General features: G+C 50.3%; 1 protein-coding gene across 1 annotated transcript; it reads right to left on the reverse strand.

The window, feature by feature from the left end:
• On the reverse strand, nucleotides 1–27255 carry LOC144368995 (uncharacterized). Its single transcript, XM_078028022.1, has 13 exons — nucleotides 24789–27255; nucleotides 16984–17196; nucleotides 11954–12141; nucleotides 10782–10987; nucleotides 10340–10545; nucleotides 9152–9266; nucleotides 7648–7763; nucleotides 7252–7482; nucleotides 6043–6157; nucleotides 3638–3738; nucleotides 3355–3471; nucleotides 2266–2380; nucleotides 1–370 (listed from the first exon to the last, which is right to left on the reverse strand). Exons 2-13 carry the CDS (start codon nucleotides 17023–17025, stop codon nucleotides 165–167), a joined length of 1758 nt encoding a protein of 585 aa, XP_077884148.1. The 5' UTR covers nucleotides 17026–17196; nucleotides 24789–27255; the 3' UTR covers nucleotides 1–164.
• Between the last annotated feature and the right edge of the window lie 611 nt (nucleotides 27256–27866).

Raw genomic sequence — 27866 nt, forward strand, 5'->3', positions numbered from 1 at the left:
AGGTAACAAAAACATATATATTTTAAAATAATAATATATTAATGGAAACAACAAATACAGGATAGAGTAACAACTGTGTTACTAAACAAGGTCAAGGACAATGGCAAACTATAGATTCAAACTTTGAAGCCAATAGTAATCAATGTAAATATTCCTGGGCTGCCTCAGCCCCGCCCAGGCACACAGCAGCAGAATGGTTTTGCAAGCATCCTCAGGAGGGCTGGAGCCTTCTTTGCAGGACGAGAGGGAGGTTGAGGCTGGATCCACTCATCATTCTTTTGGGAGAGGCTCCTTTTCCTCAGCACGAAGTTGGGTTTTGTGTGAGGGTTCTTTGCGTAAAATACGTTGGCCTGCGCTGGAATCCTCAGCTCTGGGGAGAGAGGGGTGTACAAAATAAGGTGGCTCGGGAGGTGCTCCCTGGGACACCCCAACATCTGAGAGCCTGTGCCAGAAACTAACTGAGCCACACACCTGAGAGCTCTCCAATTCAGCACCAATACCAACAAGACAGCCTCCACAGTCCTCCCTGAGGAAGAACTAGGCAGAGCACTTCAACACACCTAATGTCTGTTCCTACCAAAGGCTTTGGACTCCAAAACATCCCAGGTCCTCTTGCGTCTGCCAAAGCACACCACTAGGGTTTGCATCTGAAATCTCCCACAAAAGTGCCGAAGATTCAGACCCCACATGAGCCATCTTCACAGGTGGGTTTGGAAGGAAGCATTGGATGGTGAGTGCTCTGATGTCAACATGAAATTCTCATTCAAGATGAATACACTACTGGGAGGTGGGAGGGACTGGAAGAAAGGTTGAGCATGCTTGGAGGAAGACCTAAACAGGAGTGCGCCCTGGGCAACAGTACCTTGTCCCTGTTGGCTCCACTGAATCCTCATTCTCCAAGTAGAGGTCCTCCTTCTCCTCTCTGTCTTTCTCTCTCTACCTCTCTCCCAGCCTTGTTCTCTCTCTCCCAGTCTATGCCTTTGTGGCAAAGGCTGAGGAGCTGTCCACTGCCACACACTAGAGCTTTATGGACAGCCTCAGTGCACAACCAAAGAGAAAGTTGTGAAACCCAGAGAAAAGGCCTAGGATTCTCAAGTATGGCCACAGTGAGGACAGGCTGACCAGCACGGATACCACATTAGAGCCACGCTTCTGCGTTGGTGGAGCCTGCTTCCATGTGAACCAGGCTTCTGAGAATGGAGGCCACATTCCAAATGCTGCCCTGCTGAGAACAATGATTCCAAAGACCAGCAAAGGGACTGCTTCCCTCCGACATGGTGTATGGCCCAGTGGTGCCATGACCCCGAGTGGGGGAATACAACAGCCAGCTTCTCCTTCCTCTGAACACCTCTTTCCTGTCGCCCTCCTCTAACCTAGAGCCTGTTCTCCATCCCTTCTGGGTTGGATGTGGGGATCTCTGCTATGAATTTCTTAGGCTACCAAGGCCCCAGACAGACTTCCTCTTCCATAGACTCTACTAACCTAACAGAAGGTTAAGATAGGAGACAAGTGATCCTAGAACTCATTGGGATGGTGGTCTTCAGCGTACATAGGCTGGGATAATGGCTGCTGAGGTGTTTGGCTCACAAAAGCCAACCAACCAACCAATGAAAAAGCGCTGACATTATTATCAGATGAGCTCTGTGGCTACGTGCTCAGGAAGCCCTCATCTGACTCTAGTTAGGGATCATAACCTGGCTATTGGGATCACTCCTTGGCTAGTGGACTCAGGTGCGGAAGACCATGGAATTTATGCAAAAACAGATGATTCAAGCTGTCCCCCAGGCTGTGTTTTCTTCCCAATTTCATCCTGTTACTGCTTGCTAGAATCTTGGCAATGCTCTGCCCAGGCAGTGGTTTTCTTGTCACACAGAAGGCTTTCAATCCTACTGCTTCAGTCCACAAAATGCCAGTTCCATCTTTAGCCCATGCATGCCCATGTTCCTCTGAAACCACTCCTATCTCAGACCACAGAACCATACTGCTCCTGGAAAGAGGCTTTCCTCCTCACTCCTCAATGATGTCAGCTTTGCATGCGTCTTCATGTCCAGGGCAGGGCACCTGGTGGGGGAGCCGCACTAGCCACTGGGGTATACCAAAACACCTGGAGAGCTTACACCAGCAGAAGTGCAGTTGGCTTTGTGCATGAGCCCAACACACCCTGTTGGAGTGTTCTTGGGGGTCAGAGACTACTCTTTGGTGCTAAGAGTTGACCTGAGTCCACATCCTGACCCTTGCTCTCTGTCACCTGATTGTCCCACTTACTCTGACGGTGAGACATGATTTGGCCCAGCTCATATTCCTCCGGCTTCTCCTGAGTAAGCAAGTGTAGCTCGAGGGCCCTGCGGATGACGACAGGAGCCCGATCGTGGCAGGTCACCTGGAGCAGCATGGGAGACAGGCCTTCAGGAAATGGGCCTTGAAGTGACTACTCAAGGACAGTGGGCAGGGGCATTCTGGAGGCACCTCCACTCTAAATACAAGGGCAACATCCATGACCCTACTACCTGAGGCTGACCTCCTGCTCATCGCGTGGGCTCTTCACATAGGCTACTAGCCCAATCCTTGTACATAGGACTTCCTGGACCTGCCATTGCTCTTTGTGGAGCTGCACTTCTCTCCAAGTGAAAGGACCCCACTACCTGCATACAGATGCAATCTCATCCCACAAGTTGGGAGGAATGGGACAATAGCCTCCAAGATCCTAGGTCTGCCCGAGGATGCAGGCGGCATTGGGAATGGCCTAGGCACAAAACCGAGAGGCTTTGGTCTGGATTGCCAGGGCCCAAATCAGACCCAGGAACATGACCACACACAGGAGTGACGAAAGATAGCCATGAGAGCTCCTGGCCTCCAGAGGCTCAGTGCTGGCTGGGGTGTACGAGGGCACCTCATCCGGCAAGGGTGGTCATTGGGTTACCTGGACATTTAGTGTGCTTGCTCCACATCCATACTGACTCTGCAGAGAGACCCTCTCAGCTCCTTGTTCAAGGAACATGCAGAACCTCATACTGGTGTCCTGCTCCATAGAGGCCAGCATCCCATACAGGGGAACCTGCAACCTAGGTCCTGGCCTGTTCTCATCTGTCACCCATACCTGCCTCTGCCCTTCTGGACTGCATGCTGCCACCTGACACACAGACTCCCTCAGACATGGCGGTGGACAAGCTGCTGCTCTCCCTCATCTCAGCTCCAGCCCTTCACACTGACCTCTTCCTTGTTGATTCCCATCTATCCTCCTGATCATCCAGAAGCTCCAAATTCAAGAGGGCATGAGTAGTTCATGGTATTGGACCAGTGTCTGCTCCCCACCCAGGTGTAAGCACCAGGGGACACCCCTGCTCCCAGGCTTACCAAAACAGTCTTGGCCATCTTTGGACTTTGTGTTTCTAAGTGGACACGAATTAAGCAGGTGTCTCCCACCTGCTTGTGGGAAAGCGGCCTGGAGGACTTGCAGGTTGATTCTGAGAACTGTGGGGGATGGAACATCAGCAAACCCAGAAACAGAAAGCCACCCCAGCCTGTCAGTTGGCTCTATGGGCTTCTAGCACATATGTCCAGGTGCTCGGGCTTCTTATTTCCCCAGGTGGGAGTGGAATGGCAGCACAAGTACAGCTTGAATAAGGTAGGTGTTTACCTCCTTTCCCTTGACCTCGCGGCGTTTCCTCACGATGAAATAATATTTTATTTGTGGATTCATGGACAGATACATCAGTGAGTGGTCAGGGACCTTGATTTCTGCAGAGCAAAGTGGAGAGAATTGTTAGGTGGCACTCAAGGATTATACCACAAAACACCCACAACCCCTGAGAGTCTCCGCCAGGGCGAGCCTGCACCAGAATTGAGAGCCCTCCTATCCAGCTACAGTGCCACCAAAGACTTCCTTAGTGATTCTTCCCTGGAGAAGATGATGTACAGGATTCTAAACCAAAAGAGCACCTGGCAATGGAAACAGCACCTTGGGCCCAGAACTTCTCAGTGCAGGTTGGATCTGCCAAAGGGACACTGCTAGGATCTGCATCAGGATTGGCAAAGGCTCCTGTGCTTAGGCCTTTCTCCCCAGGGCAGCCATGCTCACACATGGGCATTCAGGGAAGCGTTGGATGGTGGGCGAATTCATCCCCTTGCCCTGGATGAATCCACTCATGGATGAATACGCGGAGGGGAGGTGGTATCCATCAGAGGTGTGTTGGGCATGGACATGGGAGGACTTCAGCAGGGTGGTGCCCTGGAGAACTCTATTGTTTTCTAGGATCGCTCTCCTTCCCCTTGTTTCTCATCAGGAGCTGTCTGCTTGGTACTTTTATTCTGGTTCTTGTTCTACTTCTGGCTCTTCTTTCTGTCCTGCATCTTCTTGTAGTTCTTTCTGGGTCTTTTTCCTGTTCTTACATGATTCCTTCTTGTTCTTCTTCTTGTGTATCTCCCTCCACCCTTCCTTCTGTTCACCTCCTTCTTTTTCTTCTTCTGCCTCCTGCTCTTTATCGTGTGATCCTCTCCCCACTCAGGAGTGTCTCTTTCTCCTCCTCCTCCTTCTCCTTCTTTCTCTGGCAATGGTGGGGCGTCCTGAGGAGTTCAAATCTATCACACTCTTCTGCCCAGATGCAGCCTCTGTTCAGTAGTCCAAGATGAAATCAGTTCTCAATCAATGGCCAGGAGTGAAACCAAGACCAAAGACAAGTGACTTCCTTTCTTTGTCATTGTCACAGTCAGGAAAGACTGAATAACACACACCACATTCTGGATAGGCTTCTACCTGTGGTAGTCAGCACCTCATCTGGACCAGGATTGCTAAAATAGATTCCACCTCCATAAAGCTTCCCCAATGAAAACAAGGTTTCCAAAATCTAGGAGAGGGCCAGCATCACTGCCACCCTCCTGCCATAAGGCATAGATGCCATCACACCTAGTGGGTTCCAGGCCCCCCGGAGTCCTCCCTTTTGACGTCTGTTACACACAAACCTCCCCTGGTCTGGAGCCTGCTCTCAACTGATGCTTGGGTTGAAAGTCTGTTTCTAAAATCACCTTTGTAGATTCTCGGTTTGGTAATTCCTTTTGACTGGCTTATTTTTTTACTAGGGATAAAACCAGAGGCACTTAAGCACTGAGACCATTCCCAGGCCTTTTGACTTGGGTAAAGGGTCTCCCGAAGTTTCTGAGGCTGTTTGGAAATCCCCATCCCCTTGCACTGCCTCCCAAGTCCCTGAGATTCGCAGACACTGCCCCTTGCCCAGCTCCTTGCACCTCAGTCTTCCTCATGTGTGAGACAGAGCCAACTCAAATGAGGCGGTGTGTGAAAATGGGAAAACTCACTTACGTGCCCGACAGATGGTGGGTTCTACTGTGGACAGGCTGGGATGGTGGAGGCTAGGAGTGTCGGGCTCACAAGAAAGGAAAGAGCACTGGCATTGTGGACAGCTCAGCATTGTGGCCTCTGTTCTTCAGATGCCCTTCTTTGTTGCTGGAAGGAATAATAACCTGGCCATTCTGATATCTCCAGGAGATGGGCACCCAGGCACAGAGGACTTGGAATTGTTCCAAATAGAACCCAAACAGGCTGTCCCCTGGCCTTGACTTCCTCTTCACTGAGTCCTGTTCCCAGCTGCTGCAATCCTGACATTCTTGAGTAGGCAGGACTTCTCATATCCTGGCCATGGATTGGGACCTGTGCGGCTTCCGTCCATAGCAATGCTGATCCAATCAGGACCCAAGCTCTGCTCCTCTTCATTTGAAGGCATCCTTATCAGTGAGCCATAAACCAAACTGATGATGGATTGAGCCTCTCTCTCTGCCTTGCCCTCATCGATATTAGCTTTGCATTGCCAGACCAGGTCCAGGGGAGAACACGTTTAGGGAGGTCCAGCAGCCCCCTGGGGCCGCACTGAACACCTCCACATTGGACACGCCCATCACTGCACTTGGTTTCCTGCACCAGGCCCACCACACTCTGGCTGTTTTAGGGCCAAGGCCCACTTTCTCTTGGCTGTGAGTTATCCTGAGCCCACTGTGGATCATGTCTCCCCACTGTCTGATTGTCTGACTTACTCTCATGCAGAGACATCATTCTCAGCAGCTCAAAGTTGTCCACATCCTCATGCTGCAACAAATTTTGGTCCAAGGCCCTGCGGATGAGGCTTGTCACCCTCTCCTGACATGTCACCTAGATCAGGGTGGGACAAATGTCATCAGAGAATGGCTTTTAGAGGAGCTACCCAGAAGACTGTGGTCAAACATTCAGGAGAAAAGTTAGCTACATATACAAGGGCACAATCTTGTTATCCTGCTACCTGAGTGTGGCCTCCATATACCCCCTGGTTTCTTGCAACGTGCTACTAGAACAATCCTGGTACAAATATCTGCCTGTACCTGCCATCTCCCCTCCCCCTGGGGAGCCACATTTCACTCAGGTCAAAGGACCAAACTACCTATGCACAGACACACTCTCATCTCACTGAGATGACAGCAATGGGCCAGGGATCTGCGCACCAAGTGTGCTCTGGGATGCAGGCTGCCTTTGTGGGTGGAAGAGGCAGATGCACTGAAAATTTTGGTCCTGACTGCCACTACACAAAACAGACTCAGATACAAGTGTGTGCACTTGAGTGCTTCATGATAGCCTGGAGAGGCCCTGGGCTCTGGAAGCTCGGTGCGGGTCTGGTTCTAATGATGTACTTGACTCAGCACTGGCAGTCACTGAACATGTCTCCTCTGCAGCTGGACACCTGCAGCATTAGCGTGTCTACTGCACATCCATAGAAATTCTGCCAAGAACCCCTATAGTTCTGTATTTACTTACATGAAAAGGCTGACATTCCGAAGCTGTGGCATGACCCCCCAGGTGATCCGACCCCAAATTTCCACACCTAGTCATGCTAAGGAGGTTCTCTTCCCTGCTACCAGGAACACACCCCCTCCTACACATGTGACAAGTCACTGCCAGCTCCTCTGCTCCAACCTCACTCATTGAGAATACCAAGTTCTAGGCACTGCAGCCTGCACCCTGGACATATCTCTGCCTTCATCTGTCCACAGCAGATGCCTTCATCTGTCCGTCTGCACTTCTGGCCTGCCACACCCACAATACACAGGCCCACTCACCGCTGCAGCTGGGCATGCTGAGGCTCTCCCCCCTCAGGGCAAGCCCTTAAGACTGACCTCTCTCTTCTTAATTTCCCACCACAGCCCCAGGGTTAGCTGTGTCTCCTGCCTTCCACTGTGTGGACACCCAGGAGGCAGCCCTGCTGTCAGGCTTACCGGAATGCGCTTTGTCTCCCTCAGGCTCTGTCCCTCTAGGAGGACGTGGACAAAGCGGCTGTCTTCCACCTGCTCGCTGGAGTGAAGCGGTGAGGAGCTGCTATTGGTGACTTTTCTCATGCACCACTCATTGCTTTGGGTGGCCTGGGGCAATGGTCCTGCAGCCACCGCAGAGCTGCTGCTCACAGCTGCTGGGATCCTGGATGCCACTGCCACAGAAGGCTCCAAGAACTGTGGGGGATGACAACATCAGCAAAGCCCAGCACCTGCACCCCACCCAGCCTGGCATTGGCTCTGTGGGCATTCTACAACATCCATCCAGAACCTGAGGTTCTTGTCCCCTTGGAGGATGTGGAGTGGCACCAGGAGTAAAGACTGAAGAAGGTGGCTGTTTACCTCCTTTGGCTTGACTTTAAACAACTTGCTGGCAGCTGTTTCCCGAAGAAGAAAGTCATAATCCACTCTGCCATCCAGGGCGTAATATACGTTTCCATCTGCAGGGATCCTCAGCTCTGGAGAGGCAGGGGCAGAGGCGTGGTAGGTGACACTCAAGGAATACACTACCCAACATCCCCCACAACTGAGAGCCTCTGCCAGCTCAGGTCTCACACACAGACCTGAGAGCCCCCGAATCCAGCTACTGTTCCACCAAAGACTCCCCACTGATTCCTCCCTGAGGACCCTCTATGCACAGGAGGTCCCCTACAGGAACACCTTTCAAGGAAATAGCCCCTTGTACCCTAGACCCTCTTAGTTCACGTTGGACCCACCAAAGACAAACAGCTACACTTTGTATCTAGATTGGTCCCCTAAGACTCATGTGTTCAAGGTTTTCTCCACACTGCAGCAATGATCACAGGTGGGTTTGGGGAAAAGCACTTGATGGTGGGTGCCTCCACCTTGCCAGTGGATTCATCCACTCATACAGGGCTACAATAATTGGAGGGGTCTGGTTTGGAGGTGTGTTGAGCGTAGGTGGAGGATGTCCACAGCAGGGCTGTGCCATCCAGAGATATATATTTCTCTTGAGTTCCCCACTTCTGCATTTTCTCCTCATGAGTATAATTCTCATTCACATTTTTAATCAATTTATTGTTATACTTCTTGTTCGGCTTGTGTTTCTCCTTATTGTTCTTGTTCTTCTTCATCTTCTCCTCATGCTCTTTCTTAAAGTCATCTTGACCTTCTTATTCATGGTCTCCTCCTTCAACTTATTTTCATTTTTCTACTCCTCTTTCTCCTCCTCCATGTCCTCCTTCTCCTCGTCCTCCTCATGCTTGTCCTCCTCCTCCTCCTCGTCCTCCTCCTCCTCCTCCTCTTTCTTCTTCTTCTTTCTCTCTCCCTCTCCCTCCCTCCCTCTCTCTCTCTCTCTCTCTCTCTCTCTCTCTCTCTCTCTCTCTCTCTCTCTCTCTCTCTCCAAGAAGAGTTTACAAGCTGTGAAGGGTTCTATTCTACCACACTCTTCTCTCTAGAAATGGCCTCTGGTCCTAAGTGGACTCAGTTTGCAATGAATAGAAAGATTGGAAACCAGAAATGATTCTTCATTGAACTGCTTTTCTCATGTACTCAACTAGGTCAGGAAAGGTCGCCAAAGTAGGCACCCTGTGGTTGTCTGTCTTCTTTGACACAAGACAAAGAAGGCTCTCTTCTTGGCCCCTTGTGGATAATAGCTTTGCAATGCCTCCTCAGGCCAGGGAAAGAACACATGATAGGCAGGTCCACAGCCCCTGGGGAACATGAAGAACCTGCAGATTGATGCCCCATCATTACACTTTGTTTTATGCACAAGTCCTACCATACTCATCCTGGGCACTGAGTCAATGCACACTGTGTTTTGGCTCCCAGTTATCGTGAGCCCACTGTGACTCACTGCTCCCTACCCTCTGATGGTTCCACTTACTCTGATGGTTCGAGAGAATTTGCAGAAGCTCGTAGTTTTCTGGGTCCTCCTGCTGGAGCAAGTGTGCATCTAAGGCCCTGCGGATGATGACTGGAGCCCTGTCCTGGCAGGTCACCTGAGCAGGGTTGGAGAAAGCTCATCAGAGAGGGAATTTGGGAGTAGCTACCCAGAGGACAGTGCTCAAGGACAATCAGAGACAAGTGAGCTCTCAACACAAGGGAACCATCTTGATACCCTGCTACCTGAGGCCTTCATGTGATCATGTGGGGGTCTTCCTATGAGCCTCTAGTCCAATCTTGGTACAAGAGTTTGCTTCAACCTGCTATGCCCTACAGGGACAAGGGAATAAGGACCAAAAGACTTTGTACAGACACACTCTAGTCCCATCAAGATGGGTGGAATGGTCCAGTGCACTTCCATATCCCTGCTCTGGTCTGGGATACAGCTGCATTTTTGTGTGGACCAGGCACAAACCCTAGTTGCTTTGGTCCTGACAGCCAGGGCACAACACACACTAGGACTCTTTAATGATAGGCATGGAAGCGGCTGGGCTCGAGAGTGTCAGTGCTTGCTGGGGTGTCAGCAGTTTCAGACCCAGCAGGTGTAGTGGTTCAACATGGCTCCCCTGGAGGTGGACACCAGAGTCTCATGATGGATACTCCACACCCAGGAAAATTCTGCAGAGAGAGCCGCTAAATCTCTATTCACATACATGCAAACTAGGACACTAATGGGCCCCTCCAAGGCCCCCAGTTCTCTGTGACCCACACCTACCCACCCTAATCATTCTACAATGGCTCCCTTCCCTTCAACCAGCAACATATCCCCTCCCCCACACAAGAAAATGACTGCCAACTCCTGTGCTTCAACCTCCACGGTTCAATATACTCCTCCTCATTAGCAAGGTCAGTAGAGGATGGCCTGTACCCTCGATATTTCTCTGACCTCCTCTGAACCCAGCACTCACTCCTGCACTTCTGACCTGCACACCCCAAAACACGCAGGCCCACTCGCACCCAGACCTGGCATGCTGCTGCTCTCCCGCCTCTCTCTTGCTCACTTTCTGCTCTCCTTCCTGACCTTCCAGAAGCTCCAGTTCAAGAAGACAGGCCTAGTCCAAAGTGTTTGCTGTGGACTCGGTCTTCCCCACTGTGGGCTCCCAGGAGACTCCCCTGCTCGAAGACTCACCAGGATGCTCCTATACTGTGTTGTCCTTTCCTTTTCCAGGTAGACGTGAATGAGGCACCTGCCTCTCATCCGCTTGTTATATTGGGGCCTTGGGGAGGACCGAGTAGAGACCCCTGATGTCCTGGACTCTGGCTCTGCCCCTTCCCTGGGAGAAGGCTCTGGCTCTGGGGTTGGCTGAGGAGCCGTGACAGAAACTGAGCATGTAGCTAGAGGAGAAAAGATGCCAACATGACTGCCTTGCCCTGACCTTCCCACAGACAGACAATACCCCTGCTGCCAGGAAGAACTCAGGCCCTTAGCCCACACAGGACCTCTTTGCAGACTGGGGTCACTTCCTGAATGGACAAAGGCTTGTCCTAATTTCCAGCCCAACACCAGGCATACAGACTCCCTGCAGTGGGACAAGAGTCGGACCTTTCCTCATATACCCTTAGGTACTCACCACAGTCCGCCTGGCTCTCAGGCTTTGCCTGGCTTGATTTGCCATCTTCAATTGCGGCCAGGAGGTGGTGTGCTTGGTGTTCCAGGTTCAAGCCTCCCAGCAGGAGCCACATGGATAGCAGCTGCTGCAGACTCAGAAAGCCTGGAGGCTGATGGGAAGCCTCGGAGTAGAGGTTCACCCAGGTCCCCAGGAAGGAAGGTGAGGCACTGTGGGGAGGAAGGTGTGGAGTCAGCAAAACCCTGGCCTTGCCTTCGTCACGGCCTCCAGAGAAAACCTCTGACCCTACACTGGGGAGAGCAGTCTTTCCTCAGCCTTCCCAAGTCAAATCACCTTGCAGGTCCCTATTCTGGAAACAGGAGCCCACCCTCTTGACCCCAAGCCCATTCCATGTTGAAGTTGGTCCACGGGTCCACCATAGTCACTGAAGAGGACAACGTGCAGTTATTCCCCATGGAGTCAGGGATGCAGTCACATGTAGGATATGTACTCATGGCACCTGCGGTTTGAGGCTGACCCCCATGAAAAGGGACAAAATGGCAGTCATTTGCACCCTATTTTTCAATGAATTATGAAACGTGACTGGAAACGTATCTTCACACAGTGGGTGCTTTCTCCATGTTCATCAGTGAATGAGCCCAAACTGCTGATTCCCACATATCTCTGGGTGTGGGAGCCACCATGTCCAAAGCCCCTGTCCAGCTATGTCCCAGCTAGGATGCTCTGTCCCACTATGGAAATTAACATGTCTTTATTAACCCAAAAGTGCTTTTCCCAAGGCCTGAGTTTTGAGACGCCTCTGGCACAGATCTACATTCTTCACAAAGCCAATATCACACTAGAAAGACCACCTGGCCTCGCTGAGTCCACCTGGGAATGAGCTCAGTGCACACCATTGAGCTGTGGTGCCCAGTGTGTGGGGAATGCTCCACAGACCTCTTTGGATCAGCTGGAGTCAGGATGGTTTCTCTGCCTGAGAGGGGAGTTCACTCCCCTTGCAAGGCTGTGGCAGGCACCTCCAGGACTCGTCCCATTTGGGACTGACATTCCACTATGAGTGTGGTCCTCTATCTCATTAGGTATCACAAACCTTTGGGTCCCTGCGAGGTACACGGCAGCCCCAAGACCCAGGCATGAGGGGGCTACACACTTGGGCTTGGTGGTCTGGTGCTTACCTTGGGAACAAGAGATCCAGCACCTGCTGGGTGGGGATGGAATCCCAGGAGATTAACCCCATGTTGCTGCTGAAATGTAGGTTCCTCCCACAAATGACAGGCAGGAGCTCATTCCTCAGCTGGTCCTGCCTGTAAAGTTCAAGGCTCTGTACCCTGAAGGGCTCCTCCGTGTTCTCATCATTTTCACCCTGGGTTGGGACCAAGAATGTTGGTTTAAAATGGAAATGGTGACAAACAGAAAAATGACTTGTGCCAATACACTAGAGTCAAAGCACAATGGGACAGTTCCCATCAGTACAAACACACACACACACACACACACACACACACACACACACACACACACAGTCAGAATAGCAGTCCTGGGCCATTCATCAGGGATCAGACTAGAGGGCCTGCTGGGCTCACCTGCCCTGTGCTACTCACTGTTACTCTTGAGCTCCTCTGCGACAATTGCCAGAGGCTCTGGCGTCTAAGATGAAGCCTCACCCAGTGCATCCACAAAAGGGCTAGTTGGCCCCCCTGAGATTCCTGGGAGCCTGAGGCTCGGCATTGTTTGTAACCACAGGAGAACATCCTTCTCACTCCAGTTTCTCCAACCAAATGAGCTCGGATGGCTTGGTCAGTTAAGTGGGTGCCTGGATACCAGGGTTCCATGTTCTGTTTGATCCATTGTCAAGGCAATGATGTCATTTCCTGTGCCCATACCTGAGCCTCTTTTCACATAAGACCACTTTCAAAAGCCCTATGAGCTGCTGATTTCTCCTCCATGCCTAAACATCTCAGGTGCGCAGGTGTTCACCAACAACTACCCAAACATCCCCACCAACATCTGCCCTGCTTGGTGCCACTAGAGTTCCAGCTTGGAGCCTTCAAAAATGCATTCACAACCAGTCCTTCCCTCTCAGCAGGTTTTGGACCCTGGTCCCATCATTGTGCAACTCATGGTGTGCCCAGTCTTTTCTGGAAAGTAGGGTAGCATCTAATCTCTAGGGTTTATTGTGTCTATTGGCCCATAACACCCTCTATTCTCTCTGAAATCAGAGATGGGACTCACAGGTGGCTAAAGCACAAATGTAGAGATGGGACAATCACAAGAAGGGCAGAGACAAAGAATGCACCCCAACTCAATCAGGCCTGTGTCCCACACAGGGACGTGGCCAATGTCCGTCCCATCGTGGCTGCAGTTTCCTCTCTACACCATGGCAAGTTGGAGGGGACTGAGATGCAGAGGCTGCTCCCCTCTGCCATACAACTTCCCAAGGCTTCTCCTAAGATTTCAAAAGGGCCAAGTGTGTCTAGTGTTGGGGTCTCACAGAGACTCCGAGGTACCACAGCATCCTGCTGCCCAGAACCGGTTCACCCCTCACCTCAAGGGGGCTCAGCCTCTGGATTCATGGGAATTGAAGTGGGTACAGGTGATGGGATATCACCTCCAAGACTGAGTTATGCCAAGTCCATGACCCCTGTCTGCATCCCTGTCTCCAGCACCACTCCCCTCTCTCTCTTTCCTCCCCAGAGCAAACAAATCCATTTAGCAAGGGTGTCCTGTGATAAAGACATGACAGTCACCCATCCTCTCATTGCAAAAACACTGAGGCTCAGCCAACATGGATCCTACCAGGAACACAGGCATAAACTCAGAGTCCGATCCTCCCAGCCGAGCCTCCGTGGAGCCTGGACTTTCAGCCTCCTGAGTCGAGGAAACAGAGGTGCCTAGCCGAGCCACCTTGGATGCAGCCGCACACAAACTGAACACATCAATGCCCCTTGCTCTCAGTTGTGAGTAAGAGGGGAGGTGGTGTTTCACAACCCTGGACATCAAGTGCAGTCTCCAGGCTTTGGGGTGTGCCCTGGCCTCTCTCTATCTGCCCAGGCCCTCCAACACACACTGGCCTTTTACCCAACCTCCTCCTAGGGCCAAACTCAATCCTGCCTCTCAATTTCTTCTGCCTTCCCCAACACACTGCTCCGCAAAATGAGCAGGGCTGGCTCTCTGTTATCATGCTGGTGTCAGCAGCAATGCCACCCCACTGACATCATTCTGAGTCCCAACCTAGGCACTACAGCTGTCCTTGCCACATGTGGCCCTGTTTGGGCTCTGGCTCTTGCTCTTTTCTTTCATGTGCATGTGTTCTGAAGTTTTGAGTTTCTCCCACTGCAGAACTGCAGCTGTGGCAGGGTAGAGCTCATGAAGGTGACATTCTGAGCCACATCCAATCCCATCAGGACTGTTAACTGGGGTGACTGCTGGAACACAGTGATGAGTGAACACATGGGAGGTGGTTGGACCCACCTTGCCTCTGAGTGGTTTCCTTTCAGGACAGGAATGTAGGGATGGGAGCCCCTGGCGTGGGATGCTTCGCACAAGGCGTGACCACAAGCTCTTTCCTGGCAAAAACTGGCTCCACTAAGCATGGAGAGCACTGTCATTCCTGGTGGCTAACAACAGCCCTGGACCCAAGAAAGGAACCCACACTCAAGATTAACGTCTGAGTGTGCGTGTCCTCGAGGAAATGAGGTCTCCTGATCCCAGGTGCAAAGGGGTAAGTCCTCTAACTCCAGGGGCCATGAAGGGACATCTGAGTTTCCCTTGTCCTTCTTTCCCTCTCTGAACCCATGGTGTCCTCACACTAACCATAGTTAGGACCCTGGCCTCATTCCCCAGTTGGGATCATTAGGCTCCATAAAGGACAGTCTTTAAGATGCTCAGTAAACCACCACCCTCTGCACAACCCATAACCCTATTCACCCAAGAGGCAAGAGGATTTCTATTCAGGAAAACCAGGAAAGAGAGAGCCTTTCTCAAGGACACAAAGACATTAGTGAGTGAGGGAGTGATTAATGGATGGAGAACTATTTCCACCACCAACTTCCAGGGGCATATATGGCCCTTTGGGCACAGGTACGGACCCTTTTTTTCCAATCAACTTTTTCAGAGAAGTGAGGCTGCCTTCTAGATGGCACCTCCACACTAAGGGGGTCTCCTACTTCTTCCACATGTTCATATTGCAACGGGCCTCCACTGTGCATCTGAGAACACTCTGTGGGCATCTGTAGCCTTTCAAGACCCCAGAAACCATGCGGGCACCCCAGCACCAGCAGAGCATTTGTGCACATCACAACAATCACCCCGGGTGAGAACTCTCCATTCCACTCTGTACTAGGCCCTGCCATCTGTACTGATCAGTCCAACCCCTCTCCTTCCTGTTTCTTGATTATACTACCATGGTTCCCACACATGGATGCCAGGGTGCTTGTGCCCCCCCCCCAACCATTTGAGTTCCAGGAACAGTGGAATGTGTTTGGGAACTTCTGGATGACGGGAAGTCCCACCCTCCAGGGTTTCATCTTCAATGTAATGAGTGCAGAGGGAGCCAGGAGGGCTCTGTCAGGTAGAGAGAGGTGGGAGCTGATGGAGCCTCAACTAAGTGCCCAGGACTCTGGGTTCAGAGCTGGTGTTATGTGGAATTGTTGAGAGAAGTGAAGAAAACCCAGCTCACTGTACGCAGAGACAGCAGATGCCCTCACGTGGTCAGGCTGCTGTGCTAATCAGAGCCCCAAGATGTTCCACAGGTGTGGAGGTGGGGAACCCACGTGCCAGCCCAGGCTGTTCCTGAGCACCTCTACCTGGATTCGAAAAACGTGACTCTGCATCAGAGTCCTCACATCAATGTATCCCGGCCCCCCACCCCAAAAGTTCTCTCAGAGACAGTGAGGTTCCACTGCTCTGGACTTGCCCTTTTCTCTGGGATTCTGGGGGACCATTAATTAGGAGGTCACAACAATTCTCAGCACACAGGCTGAGCCTACTGAGATCCCAGGAGTATCCAGGCATTGCTTCTATTTATAGTCCATCATGTCCCACGACACTGTGGACACGTATTGCACTCACCTAAAGAAACCACCAGGCCCAGGGCCTTTGTGCCACTGGCCTGCAGACACCTGGAGGAAAAGGCAACCTATAGGCTGCGTGGAACCAAAGACCCTAGATCCTGGGATCTGAGCTGGACACACAGCTCATGTGCACACAGTCACCACTGTCACTGAGAGTGCAATTGAAACACCCGCAGAGTTAGCAGTGGACCTGATATGCCCACGAGTGGGGGTGAACTGCATCCCTTGAAAATGATCGTGTCCAGAGAAAGGCAAATTTTGTAGGATTTCACTTATCTCAGATTCTCAATTATCAGGTTCATAAAAAGATAAAGTACAATGTTCTTTTCCTGGGCCTCAAGGGCACTAGAATTCCGCATTGATGGCAAGAGTATGTCCATGTGAGTTCTGGAGATGCATGGTGGTGACGCCTATACACCAACATGAACATGCTTAATGCCACTCAACTGTGTCCTCCAAAATGGTTGAATTACAAAACGGATGTTTGGTGTCAATTACCACAATGTAAATCCTTGGGAGACTGCTGATTGACTTATCTTAGCGTAAGTCAATGAATAAAGGTCCTCAGGTGTCAAGCTACAAAATGTGGGATGAGCATGGATGAGGATGGGTGGGAATATCCTCCCCCTCTAACACAATTAGGGAAGGATGTGCTGCCCTCAAGTGGCTGGGGGGCCTGGGATCCTGCCACAGAGGGGGATTCCAAACCTCACATCCCCTGACCCAGGCCAGAAGACCAGGTAGAGTCCAAGGACCCTGGGGCGGCCCAATGGCAATAAAGGTCAAAAGGAACTGGGATCTACCTGGACCCTCAATCCCCTACTCTGAGCAGGGCTGCATGACGAGGCCAGAGGCCATCCACAGCAATCTGCCTTTACAGAAAAACAGGGACTCCAGGCTGCCTCTGGCTCACTGACTCAGGGTGGTGTTTTCATAAAGCAAGACCACTTCCTCACATTTGACCAGCAGCTCATGCGCTGACAGCACAATGGCTGGCTTGACTCAGGCCCTGAGAAATGAAATAGAAAATTCATAGCAAACCCATCTTTAGCTCTTCTACATCATCAGGGGGTGTGATTCATTTCCATCAACAAAGATGTCTGAAATGATGTCTAAACATGCTGGGGACTCACCTCCATGTGGAACTTTTCAGGATAAAGGGGATCAAATCTCATGAAGCAACTCTTCTCTCCTCTAGCCCATGGGCAATGCAAGGAACCTGCATGTTACCAGAGGCTCACTCTCTCTTCTCATGTTTTCTGGAAAGGATTCAGGAATGCTTCCTTCAAGGTGAAGCAGAAGCCTGCATTCCCAGCTGCACAGAAGTGTTTGAGGGCAGTGTCTCCCTTAAAACCCAAGAAGAAAAACAGGTCATTAAACAGGCATATGGATTAGAGTACATGATCAATGATCCCTCCTCCCTGAAGCCTTCCACATGCCCACCTTCCACATTCACAGAGAAATGCTTGGCCATTCTCAAGACCAGGAGACCATGATGCTCATCACCAGGGAGTCAATAGGAACATGAACAGAGCAGCATGGATTGCAGAAGGTGGCACACCAAGGATCTGCAGCACAGCTGCTAGAACACCAGAGCTTAACTTCAGTATTGACTTTCTGCCACCTGCCAAGTACGATGTTAATGTCAAGCACAACATGCAGATATGCAAGTAGTGGGTGACACGGTGCATCCATTCACAGAAGTGGGCAACATCTTCATTGGAACAAGGAAGTATCTTATCCTTACTCATCAAAATCATCACAAAGAACAAAATGGATGCAAGACTTCTCATTTCACTATCATGTAGCTGTTGGAATTCCCTATTAAATAATTCCTCCTCCAAAATAAAAAATATCTCAGACATGTGTCAACTATTCGATGGATGACATTTTAAAAACTATGCCTTTACTTCATATTTATGTATGCTATAGCCCTGCCTAAGGCTCTTTGAGAAAGGAGCACATAGAATTGGATCTTTGCAAATCTCACATTTGCCGATAAATATTACCGACAATGTCAGGCATGGCGAAGTGAAAAGTGGGACTTTGGATACTCAAAGAATGCTATGTTGTGAGATTGGTGTCTCTGACTCATAGACAGCATGTGGTTTCTATGAAAGCTGGTGAGGGAGCAGGAGTAACGAAGCTCATGGAACAGGTGACCTCAGGGAATACTGACAGATAGGCCAAACTGGAGAACATGTTCCAGCTAACATTGGTATTTGGGCTCCTGAGCCCAGTCCTGTTTGAAAAAAAGTTGCAGACAGGCAGTGTTCATGTACAAAATGTCTACCATGTAAAAGTGGGTAATTGAAATGTCATCTAGGTACACATCTGATAGAATGGTCAGCCAACCTATGAATTTCATTCTAACAAATAAAAAGAAAAACACAGACATGAGACATAAAGATAAAACCTTGTCTTCACCAGGATGCCTAAAAATAAGTTTTATTTGCCTCATGCAAATAGCTTTCAATAGAACTTCTGATTTCTGAATGAACCCATTCAATTTTATAATGCACAGATCATAAGGTTTTCTTTACAGAATATTCTCTTCTTCTTCTTCTTAAAGCCTCACATAGACAATGTCTCACAGGACATAGGAGGGGAATGACCCAAAGGATGAGAGAATGGCTGGAACCGTTCTCAAATGTGCCCATGTAGCCTAAAGTTTGAAGGCACCTAATTGTACTCTAAAACAATGATGAACCTATTTGATCCATTAATTAATAAATAGCACCGCTTTGCCACTTGAACCAAATCACAGAAAAATGGAAACAGATGATCGAATTCCTCTTCTCCCATCACTTCCTGGCCCAGACTCTCCCCAGAGGTGACTCTGGTCATCTGTCTATTAGGGAGTCACCCGTGGTCCCTTATCTCTCAGAAAAGAAAATCACCTCAGCTACTGTCCCTAAAGCCAAGTGATGGCTGCGGTTTCCACACTGTGTGGATCTGGAGAGATGCACAGTGCCGCTGGACCAGCCTATGTTCAGGGCTGTGTCTGTGTCCCACAGCTGAAACATGTGGTCCAGGGTCTTCTTTCCACCCACAGGTCCTAAGAACTTGCAGTCAGCACGTGCCTCCTTATTCACTGTGGCCACAGACTTCCTGCCAATGGCCATTGCATTGTACATGTCTTATAATTTAACACGGCATTGAAATGAACTTCCTTCTGGGAGCTTCCCAGGGCACGTCCCAAGACCTGAATTTCTGTGTTGTAGGGAGCATAGCATTCGTGCATTTTTTAAGTTTCATGGATAATGTTAAATGTGCCTCCAAAGTGTATGAAAAAAGCTTATCTTCCTATCCCCTCCCAGCACATATTATCAACATCCTTAATTTTGGTAAAAAATAAATAAATAAAACACATCATTTGAGCCTGTGTTCATCTTCTTGCCAGCTGTGTTCCAGTGACCTCCTCCCATGCATAGTGCTCATCTGTGTTTCTCCTCGTGCCTCCTGTTATACTGGGTTGCCATTTCCTCCCAATCAGTCCCTCTGTTTTGACAATGTTTGGGGCATATTTCGTTGGAGAGTAGTTTCTAACGTGGATGGTCAATTGAACCATCTTGACAGCTTTGGGTTTTGAGGATTGAAGCCAACCCTCCCCATTTCTAGGCCACAGCCTCTTCTCCTAGATTTCTACCAGTATTCCAGTAAATATTTCATTTAATTTGGTTGGTCTCTGTGTCTGGGTTCAAGACTTAGGTCCTGCACTTGCTAGCAGGGACATTGTGCTTTCTGGTTTGTTGTGTTGGCTTCTTGGGGACACTGTGAGGATCAGGTAGGCAAGGCAGGTAGAGTGGCTGGCCTAGAGCATGGCCCAGAGGGAGCGTTTGATCAACATTATTTGTAAAATGACAGCTGTCAATTATCACAACCAACATGAAAGGCCATCCTAATAATCATCATTATTAAAATATTGGTCACAATAATGTTTTCTACTTCTATGGTACAACTGTATTATACTCTCCATGAGTGAGGTCACAGGCCATGTGTCATTGTGTGCCTGCTTCTGTCACTTAGCCTGGAGGCCCCTGGCATAGTTTGCGCTTCAGGACTGGAAGCTCTTTTACGATACAGTTTTCAAGTGGCCATTGGTCGCCTGATGGTTCTCCATGGGGTCATCTGAGCCTGGCTTGCATCTGGCTCCTGCAAGCAACATCCTGTTTTGCTAGAAACTCCATCGAAAGAGGCTTGGAACTCCTGCTCTCTTGTTCATCTCTGAAGTTCTGCCATTTCTTCTAAGATGGCTCCATCTCCAAACCCCCTCCCCTGCTCCAGGGCTTTGAAGCGGTTTCTTTGGAAGCTTCTGCACAGGGTTAAGGACAAGCCATTCCTCACATGCTCCTTCAACAGGAGGAAGAGAGGGACCAGAGGGGCCATAGGGAGCAACCTCCTGCTCTGTTCCAGGCAGCCACTTCCAGGCTGGGGCTGCAGCCTGGGGCTCTCAGGACGGCTCTGGCTAAGGGGGAAGCCCTACCCAAGCCTGGGTCACAGCCTCCCATGCCCCAGGGCAGCTGGTGAGCACTGGTGGAGGGTGGAGGGGAAGGCTTGCACCCCAGGAGTCGGGTCTGGACAGCATTCAGGTGGGAAGAGACCACTGGTCACCAAGGGGATGTGAAGCAGGGGGTGACCCAGGGCAGCCATGAGATCTCCTCTAAAGAACACTGTGGTCCCAGCAGTACAAAGGGACTGAGTGACATTATTACTCTTCCCTGTTTTAAGGACAGAGGTGTGGAAGGGATTCCTGAGAGTCACAGAAAACGTGGCTCACAGGTTTCATTTTGCCATCTAGGAGTGACTTTGGCCGCACTGGTGGCAATTCCCCGGACCTTTGATGAGCCCCCTGGCATCCTCCCAGTGAGTCCTCCCAGGCCCAGTCTCAGGGGCAGACAGCTGCTCTGACTGCTCTCCCTGGACCTGAGGATCACATAGGGTTTTGAAATTCTTTTTGTTGCCGCACTGGGCATTGAGCCCAGGGCCTTGCACATGCTAGGCAAGTGCTCTACCGCGGAGCTCACCCAGCCCTGAGGGTGACAGGTTTGGAGAGCATTTGCTACCTGAGTCTTGGTGAGGTGAATCCTCATAGCCCTGAAGTCAGCACGTTTCTCTACCAGCTGCGTTTGCAGGGTTAAGATCTTAGCTTGAGTTTTGATTTCCCTTATTTCTTCACTTCTCTCTCTCTCTCTCTTTTGGTACCAGGGGTTGAACCAAGGGGTGCTTTACCACTGAGCCACATCCCCAGCCCTTTTTAAAATACTTCATTACAGACAGAGTCTCACTGAGTTGCTCAGAGCCTCACTAAATGGCTAAGGTTGGCTTCAAACATGTCATCCTCCAGCCTCAGCCTCCAGAGTTGCTGGGATTACAGGCATGCACCACTGCCCCCCAGCTCTGCACTATTCTTAATCAGAGAACATGTGGGGCTATGTTTACTAGTTATGAATTGAGTTGCCCTCCAGAGAAAAGGAAAAGTAACAAAGCACTGCTGTGTGGGCAAATCATTAATGACCCCAGGACAGGGTCAGCTTTCTCGCAAGGAAACCCCACTGCGAAAAAGGAGCCCCTTGGCCAACGCAGTGGTGCACTCCTGGAATCCCTGCACCTCAGGAGGCTGAGGCAGGAGGATCAAAAATTTCAAAATCAGCCTTAGCAATGGCAAGGCACTAAGCAAATCAGTGAGACCCTGACCCTAAATCAAATTCAAAATTGGGCTGGGGATGGGGTTCAGTGGTCAAGCATCCCTGAGATCAATCACCGGTACCACCCCCCACCCCCCACCCCCCATGAAATAAAAGAGCCTCTGCTAAGGACTTCCATGTTGGCTGAGGCAGCTGCCTGCAGTGGGTGTCCTGCAGAATGCAGTCAATCTCCCCAGGCCTGGGCTGTGGGTAGGGGTTGGCCCGGAGACCAGGGGTTAGCCCCCAGCTAATGATCACTTGGTATTGTGGTTTGGATTTCAAATGTCCCCATTGCCCATGTGCTAAAGGCTTGGTCACCAGCCTGTGGCCCTTGGGACATAATGGAAACTTTAGTAGGTGGGGCCTCCTGGAAGGAATGAGATCATTAGGGGTGTGACCTTGAGGGGGATATTGGGACCCAGACCAGTCCTACCCACCCTCTTCCCAGTTACCCAGAGATGAGCAGCCTCCTCTGTCATGTGCTCCAGCTGCCAGGATGTCCTACTGTGCTGCCACAGGCCCAAAGCAACAGGGCTAAGGTGCCATGGACCGAGACCTATGCAGCCATGAGCCAAAAGAAACCCTGTTTCCTTTTAAGGGGATTCTCTCAGATGCTTTGTCACAGCAACAGAAAGCTGACAGCACCCTTGGTCTGTGACCCCGCTTTATAGATGGGGATGCTGAGGGCCCACAGGAAGCCGACCAGCCCCAGGTCACATGGTCCCGTAAAAACAATTATTATCCATTCATTCACTGACTACATGGCAGGAGTTGGACTCCAGATCTCAGTGTTTGAAAAAGTTGTGTTTCCTTCCTGCCCCTTAGTCCCTCGCTCTCTTTTTTTGTATGAATCCAAGAAGGACCTTCAGGAGATTGCAATGCCACCCAGTCATCGTAGCCAGCTTTGTACTTGAACATGAAGTTCATGGGATGTTTCTGCTTCACATTGTGTTAGTCACTAGTCATCAGAGAGCTCTGTGCTTTCACCTACAGAGTGCCACCCCACTTCCCTGCTGCAAGGGCTCTTCCTGCCAGGTCACCTGCTGGATGGAGGGCACTGCCCAGTGCCCTAGATCTCTCCTGAATGTCCTGTGACCAACCCACTGCAGGCCAGGCAGACATCCACAGAAAAAAAACAGCGAGAGGGTCTGGCGCACCCTGCAGAAAGCACCCCCGTCCAGGTACTGTTATATAGATGCCCACAAAACATTCCTCAAACCTGCAGCAGCTTGGACTGCATCCAAATGCAACCACAGGCCGAGCACAGTGCCACCCACCTGTGCTAGAGTGACTCCGGAGGTTGAGGCAGGAGGATTGTGGGTTTGAGGCCAGGTTTAGCAACTTATTGAGGCACTGTCTTAAGATAAAGAATTAAAAGGGCTGAGGATGTAGCTCAGTGGCAGAGCCCCTGGTCCAATCCCCAGTACCAAGAGGAGGTGGAGATACCAGAGATGGGAACTTCTGAGTTGGGTCAATGGTAACTCCAAGTCCAATGAGACTGAATGCACAGGGGAAGCTTTAACCCGCAAAAGAAAAGGAGGCAGAGAGCTTCAGCTCCAGGTAAAGGACTAGGAATTGAACCCGGGTGCCTTACCACTGAGCACACCCCAACCCTTTTTATTCTTGTTTTGAGAAGGGGTCTTGCTACGTTGCTGAGGGTCTCACTAAATCACCAAGGTTGACCTCAAGTGATCCTCCTGCCTCAGCCTCCTGAGAATCTCTGGGATTACAGGCATGCACCACCATGCCCAGCAGGAAAGGAACTTTTATCAGTGCAGCCACACGGGAAAGGCAGGGGACCCACATCTTAGCCTGTCTTCAGGGGGTGACAATGACTTGGAGCTTTTATAGAGAGGGGAATGAGGGCAAGGGCTTGGGCTTTGCACAGCTGCCAAAGCAGGTGGTCCTGACCAGGTGAGGTCTGTCCATCTTCCCAGGATTGGCCAGGTGGTGCCTTGTCAGGAGAGCTGTGTCACCTGCTTTGGCTCTCAGATGCACATCAATCAGACCTTGTTCCTGGGACATGAAACAGACTGCATGGGGGCGGGGGTCTGGATTCTGAATTAAGAGCAACTTCCTTCTGCTGAAAATAGAGACGGGCTGCAACCCCACGCCCACCTCAGGAGCCAGAAAAGCTAAGATGGGTCCCGCCCTTCCTCAGGCCTGAACACAGGCCATAGGCCTAGGCATTTTCTGTGTTTTTCCCATTTTTGCTTTTCTTCAGGCCAAGGAAATTCACATATGTAGATCACTTGGGTTTTGTTTCTATAAACTGTAACCACTTCTGTGGGTCAGGGGCTTCTTCCAAGCCTTCTGGCTGCTTCTCCCCAGTTTGATCAAAGTTCTTTATTTTTTCCTTTTTCTTTCTTTCTTTCTTTCTTTTTTTTCTTTTTCTTTTTTTTTTTTTTTGCCTGTTCCTTGTGCTGGTGGGCACTGATGCAGCCAGCAGGGTCCAGTAACAAATCCAAGGTGACTCAGGCAAAGGGGATGGATGGGCCATATATTGAGGCAGAGATACTGCCCTTCTAATTCTGCCTTTAGCATCCACTGGATGTCTGCGGGTAGACGTGGAGGGCTGGAGTCCTCCTTACAAACTCCCCAAGACTCAAGTCAGAAAACACTGAAAGCCCTGTCGCCCTCAGGGACAGGGCCCCAGACAGTTCCTCGGTGCCTCCCAAAGGCTGCCAAGGGAGAAGTCACTTGAGGCCCGACTCCAGGAGGATCATCAAGGGGCGGGACAGGGGGACTTCAGGTAAAAAGCCACAGCCAGCTCGCCCTAGGACCCCAGCCCTCACCAGCCCCACCGCGTTGCTGGACAGAAAGATTTCCTCGAGCATCCTTACTGGGTGTCCCTGCAGCAGGGCCCCAAGTCTGCCCTGGAAAGGGATCTGTCAGGTGTGAGTGACCGATTTCCCTGATATATGCTGCTCAGCACCAGTATCCCCTTCTCTAGGCTCGGCAGAGTCCCCTGAACCTGCAATGTCCCCAGATGTGCCTGGCCTGCAGCCCTGGCTCTGAACCAGCCTCGTGGAACACTCGGTGCACAGTGGAGGCCCGTGAGGAGTGTCCTCCTCCCAGTGCGCACCTCCTACTCATCCCTTGGCACATCCCCAACCCTCTTTGCTCCCGGGACCCCTCGCCTTTCTTTCCAAAGGCCTTGGAATCCCCAAAGGATTGATGCATGAGGGAAGGGACCTGCATCTGGGGGCAGAGACCTCGCTTTAGCATCATGTTGCCTACGTGGTACTTACACCCCTGAAGATCTCGCCCAGCATTTGAAGCAGGACTGATTTAGCCACGCAGCAGGTAAGCATTGATAAGCTCAAAACATTGTATGGACAGGAAAGAGATTTCTTCTGCAATCAATTTCTACATCATCGTCTTCAGTAAAGGAAGAGACCACTTGGGGGCTTCTCTGTCCCTTGTTGGTTGTAGCTAATTTCAAAAAACAGTTTCAATGAAGGGCAGCAACCTGCACATTTCAAGCACACTCTGCTGAGTTCCAATACTATGCATCAGCTGTGAGGGCACCACAATCAATATAAACAACATGTCTATCACCCTAAAAGTTTCCTCCTGCCTCTCTGCAATCCCTTCACACCTCCACCATCCCCCCTCACATCTCCAGGTGACCCCTGATCTGCTTTTTGTTACTATATACTTTCTAGAAGTTTCAATAAACGGAATCATACAGCATGTTTTATTTTTTTTTAAATCTGGCTTCTTTCAACATAATTATTTTGAGCATCAGCAAGGTTAAGTGCCAATAACTCACCCTTTCCTATTTTTGAGTGATCAACTGTCTCTTAAGTTGGGCCTGGGGAGTCTGCATCCACTCATCTGCTGATAGACATCTACACTGTTTCCAGTTCTTGTCTATAAACAAAGCTGCTATGAAAATGTGTATACTAGTCTTGGCAAAGGCAGGTTGTAATTGATGGATTTCTGGAGGCTCAGTAGGAAAGTTGAATATTGAAAACTCCAGGGAGGGAACCCAGTGGGCAGAGCTTGTTCTGCAGAGTGAAGTCCTGAGTTTAACCCCCAGCACCAAAAACAAAAAAAAAAAAGAAAAGAAAAGAAAAAAGAAAGAAAGAAAGAAACAGAAAAAAGAAAAACTCAGAACCACCGCCAGATCACAGGGGCCCTCCACCTTTGTGGGTTTCACCTGCAGGAGTTCAGTGTTCCCACTGAGACTGTCTCCAGGTTCCTCATGTTTCTGGACCTTTCTGACATAGGCCAGAGCATTCTGTTCCTAAAAAGGCTGCCCTCTAGAGAAACTGCTTTATCAGAGTCTGAACAACTGGGAATCACCAGAGCCTGTGTCACCTGGGGGAAGGCAGGCACCCAGCTCCAGCACCCTGAGTCCTGCTGTTCCACCTAAGAGGGCAACAGGGAGAAGCACTGGGGACATTCCCAGCCCAGGATGCAAGCTCAGGAGACAGGGACCCGCTGGAGGGGCCACAGAAAGCTTGCCTCCCACTCCTGGACACTCCCCAAGGCCTATTTCCAGGAGCTCCCTTCCCCAGTGCTAGAGTTACAAGGCAGACTAAAAGGCAAGGGCCTGAGAGAGGAGCAAGCACAGACACTAGACTCCCACCAGGAGGGATGCTGGGACCCTCAGACCAGGAACCCCTCAAACAGCCACGACTAACCTGCCAAGGGCTCTAAAGGAAAGAGGGAGAACAGGCAGGAGCAGAGGGGACAAGGCAGAAAGAGATGGAGACACAAAATGGTGGGACACAAATGAGGAAGAGCTTTGATGAGCTCATTAACATACTGGACTCCACTGAGCAAAGAATGTCTCAGCTTCCAAAACAGGAAAGCAAAGCAAGATAGTGAGAGGGAGAGGGAGAAGAGGGAGAGGGAGAGGGAGAGGGAGATGAGGGAGACAGGGAGAGGGATACAGGGAGAGGGAGATGGAGAGGGAGAGGGAAAGAGAGAGAGAGAAGGAGGGGGCAACAAGGGAGAGGGAGACAGGGAGAGGGAAAGGGAGACATGGAGAGGAGTGGGGGAGGAGAAGGGAGAGGTAGAGGGGGAGAGAGGGAGATGGAGAGGGAAAGGAGGAGAGGGAGAGGGAGAGGGAGAGAGGCTGAGGGGGAGGGAGACAGGGAGAGAAAGAACCAACATCTAAGAACTGTGGGAAGATAAGAGGTGTCATGTAGACAAGATGGGAATCCAAGGAAGAGAAGAGGAGAACTTCCCAAACTAGTACCAAATCAAAGTGGCTCAGAGAACTTCAAGCAGAAGGAACAACAAAACAACTCCACCCAGCCTCAGCCTCCAAAAATCCAAACTGCAGCACCAAGAGAAAGCCAAGCCAACACCAAAACAGAACCACCATCAAACACACACACCCTAAAGGGGCCAGAGGAAGAAGCCCGGCCTCTGGGAACAGAGACACAATATATCCAACTGCTCAGAAAGTATTCAAGGAAGAGCGTGGAGCAAAACACTTAGAAGTGTTGAGGTGAAAGCCCCCCAACCTACAGCCATGTCCTGAAAACTCAGCCTCAGAGTGAAGAGAAATAGAGACTCTCAGACACACCACGGAGGGACTGTGTCACCAGGAAGCTGCCTGGCAAGAAATGATAAAAGAAGTCCTTTAAAGACAAGGACCATGATCCCGGCCAGAAAGAGACTTACATAAAAAAGAAAAACAACTTAAGTTTTCTTGGATAAGTTTGTTCAGAACAAAATTAACAAATGTCCTCGATGAGAACTGTACACGTACATGTGAGATGACAGTGTGACGCGGGGTGGCAGAAGCACCAGGAATGCTTTGTTGCTGTGAGGTACTGACACCAGTCTCGACCCGGCAGTGTCATCCAAAAGTGGACCTGGGTTAGTTATCAGTATACACTACAACCACTAAAAAAGGTTTTTAAAAAGAAGTATAACAGGTGTGCTGAGAAATGTGAGTAGATGGAATCAAAAGGCAGGAAAAGAAGAGACAGACAAAAACAGGCACAAAGAACCAGGGCAATTACACAGAACGGTACCAAGCACAGCAGATGCTATTTCAACTGGATCAATAATCACATTATACGTCAGGGGCCTAAACGTACCAATTTTATCAGAGGGGTTCAAAAAACAGGTTCCAACCCTTTGGTGTCTAGAAGTCCACTTAAAATATACAGTAGTACCCCCACCCAGGGATACATCCCGAGACTCCCAGTGGATGCCTGAGCTGCAGATGGCACTGAGCCCTATATACACTGTTTCCCCCTATATCTACATTCTTATGACTGTTATAAATTAGGCACAGGAGGAGATTGACAATGGTAACTAATAGTAAAATAGAATAATTTTAACATAATTCAATAAACTTC

This window comes from Ictidomys tridecemlineatus, chromosome 12, assembly GCF_052094955.1.
Source record: "Ictidomys tridecemlineatus isolate mIctTri1 chromosome 12, mIctTri1.hap1, whole genome shotgun sequence".
In the NCBI taxonomy this organism is placed as follows: Eukaryota; Metazoa; Chordata; class Mammalia; order Rodentia; family Sciuridae; genus Ictidomys; species Ictidomys tridecemlineatus.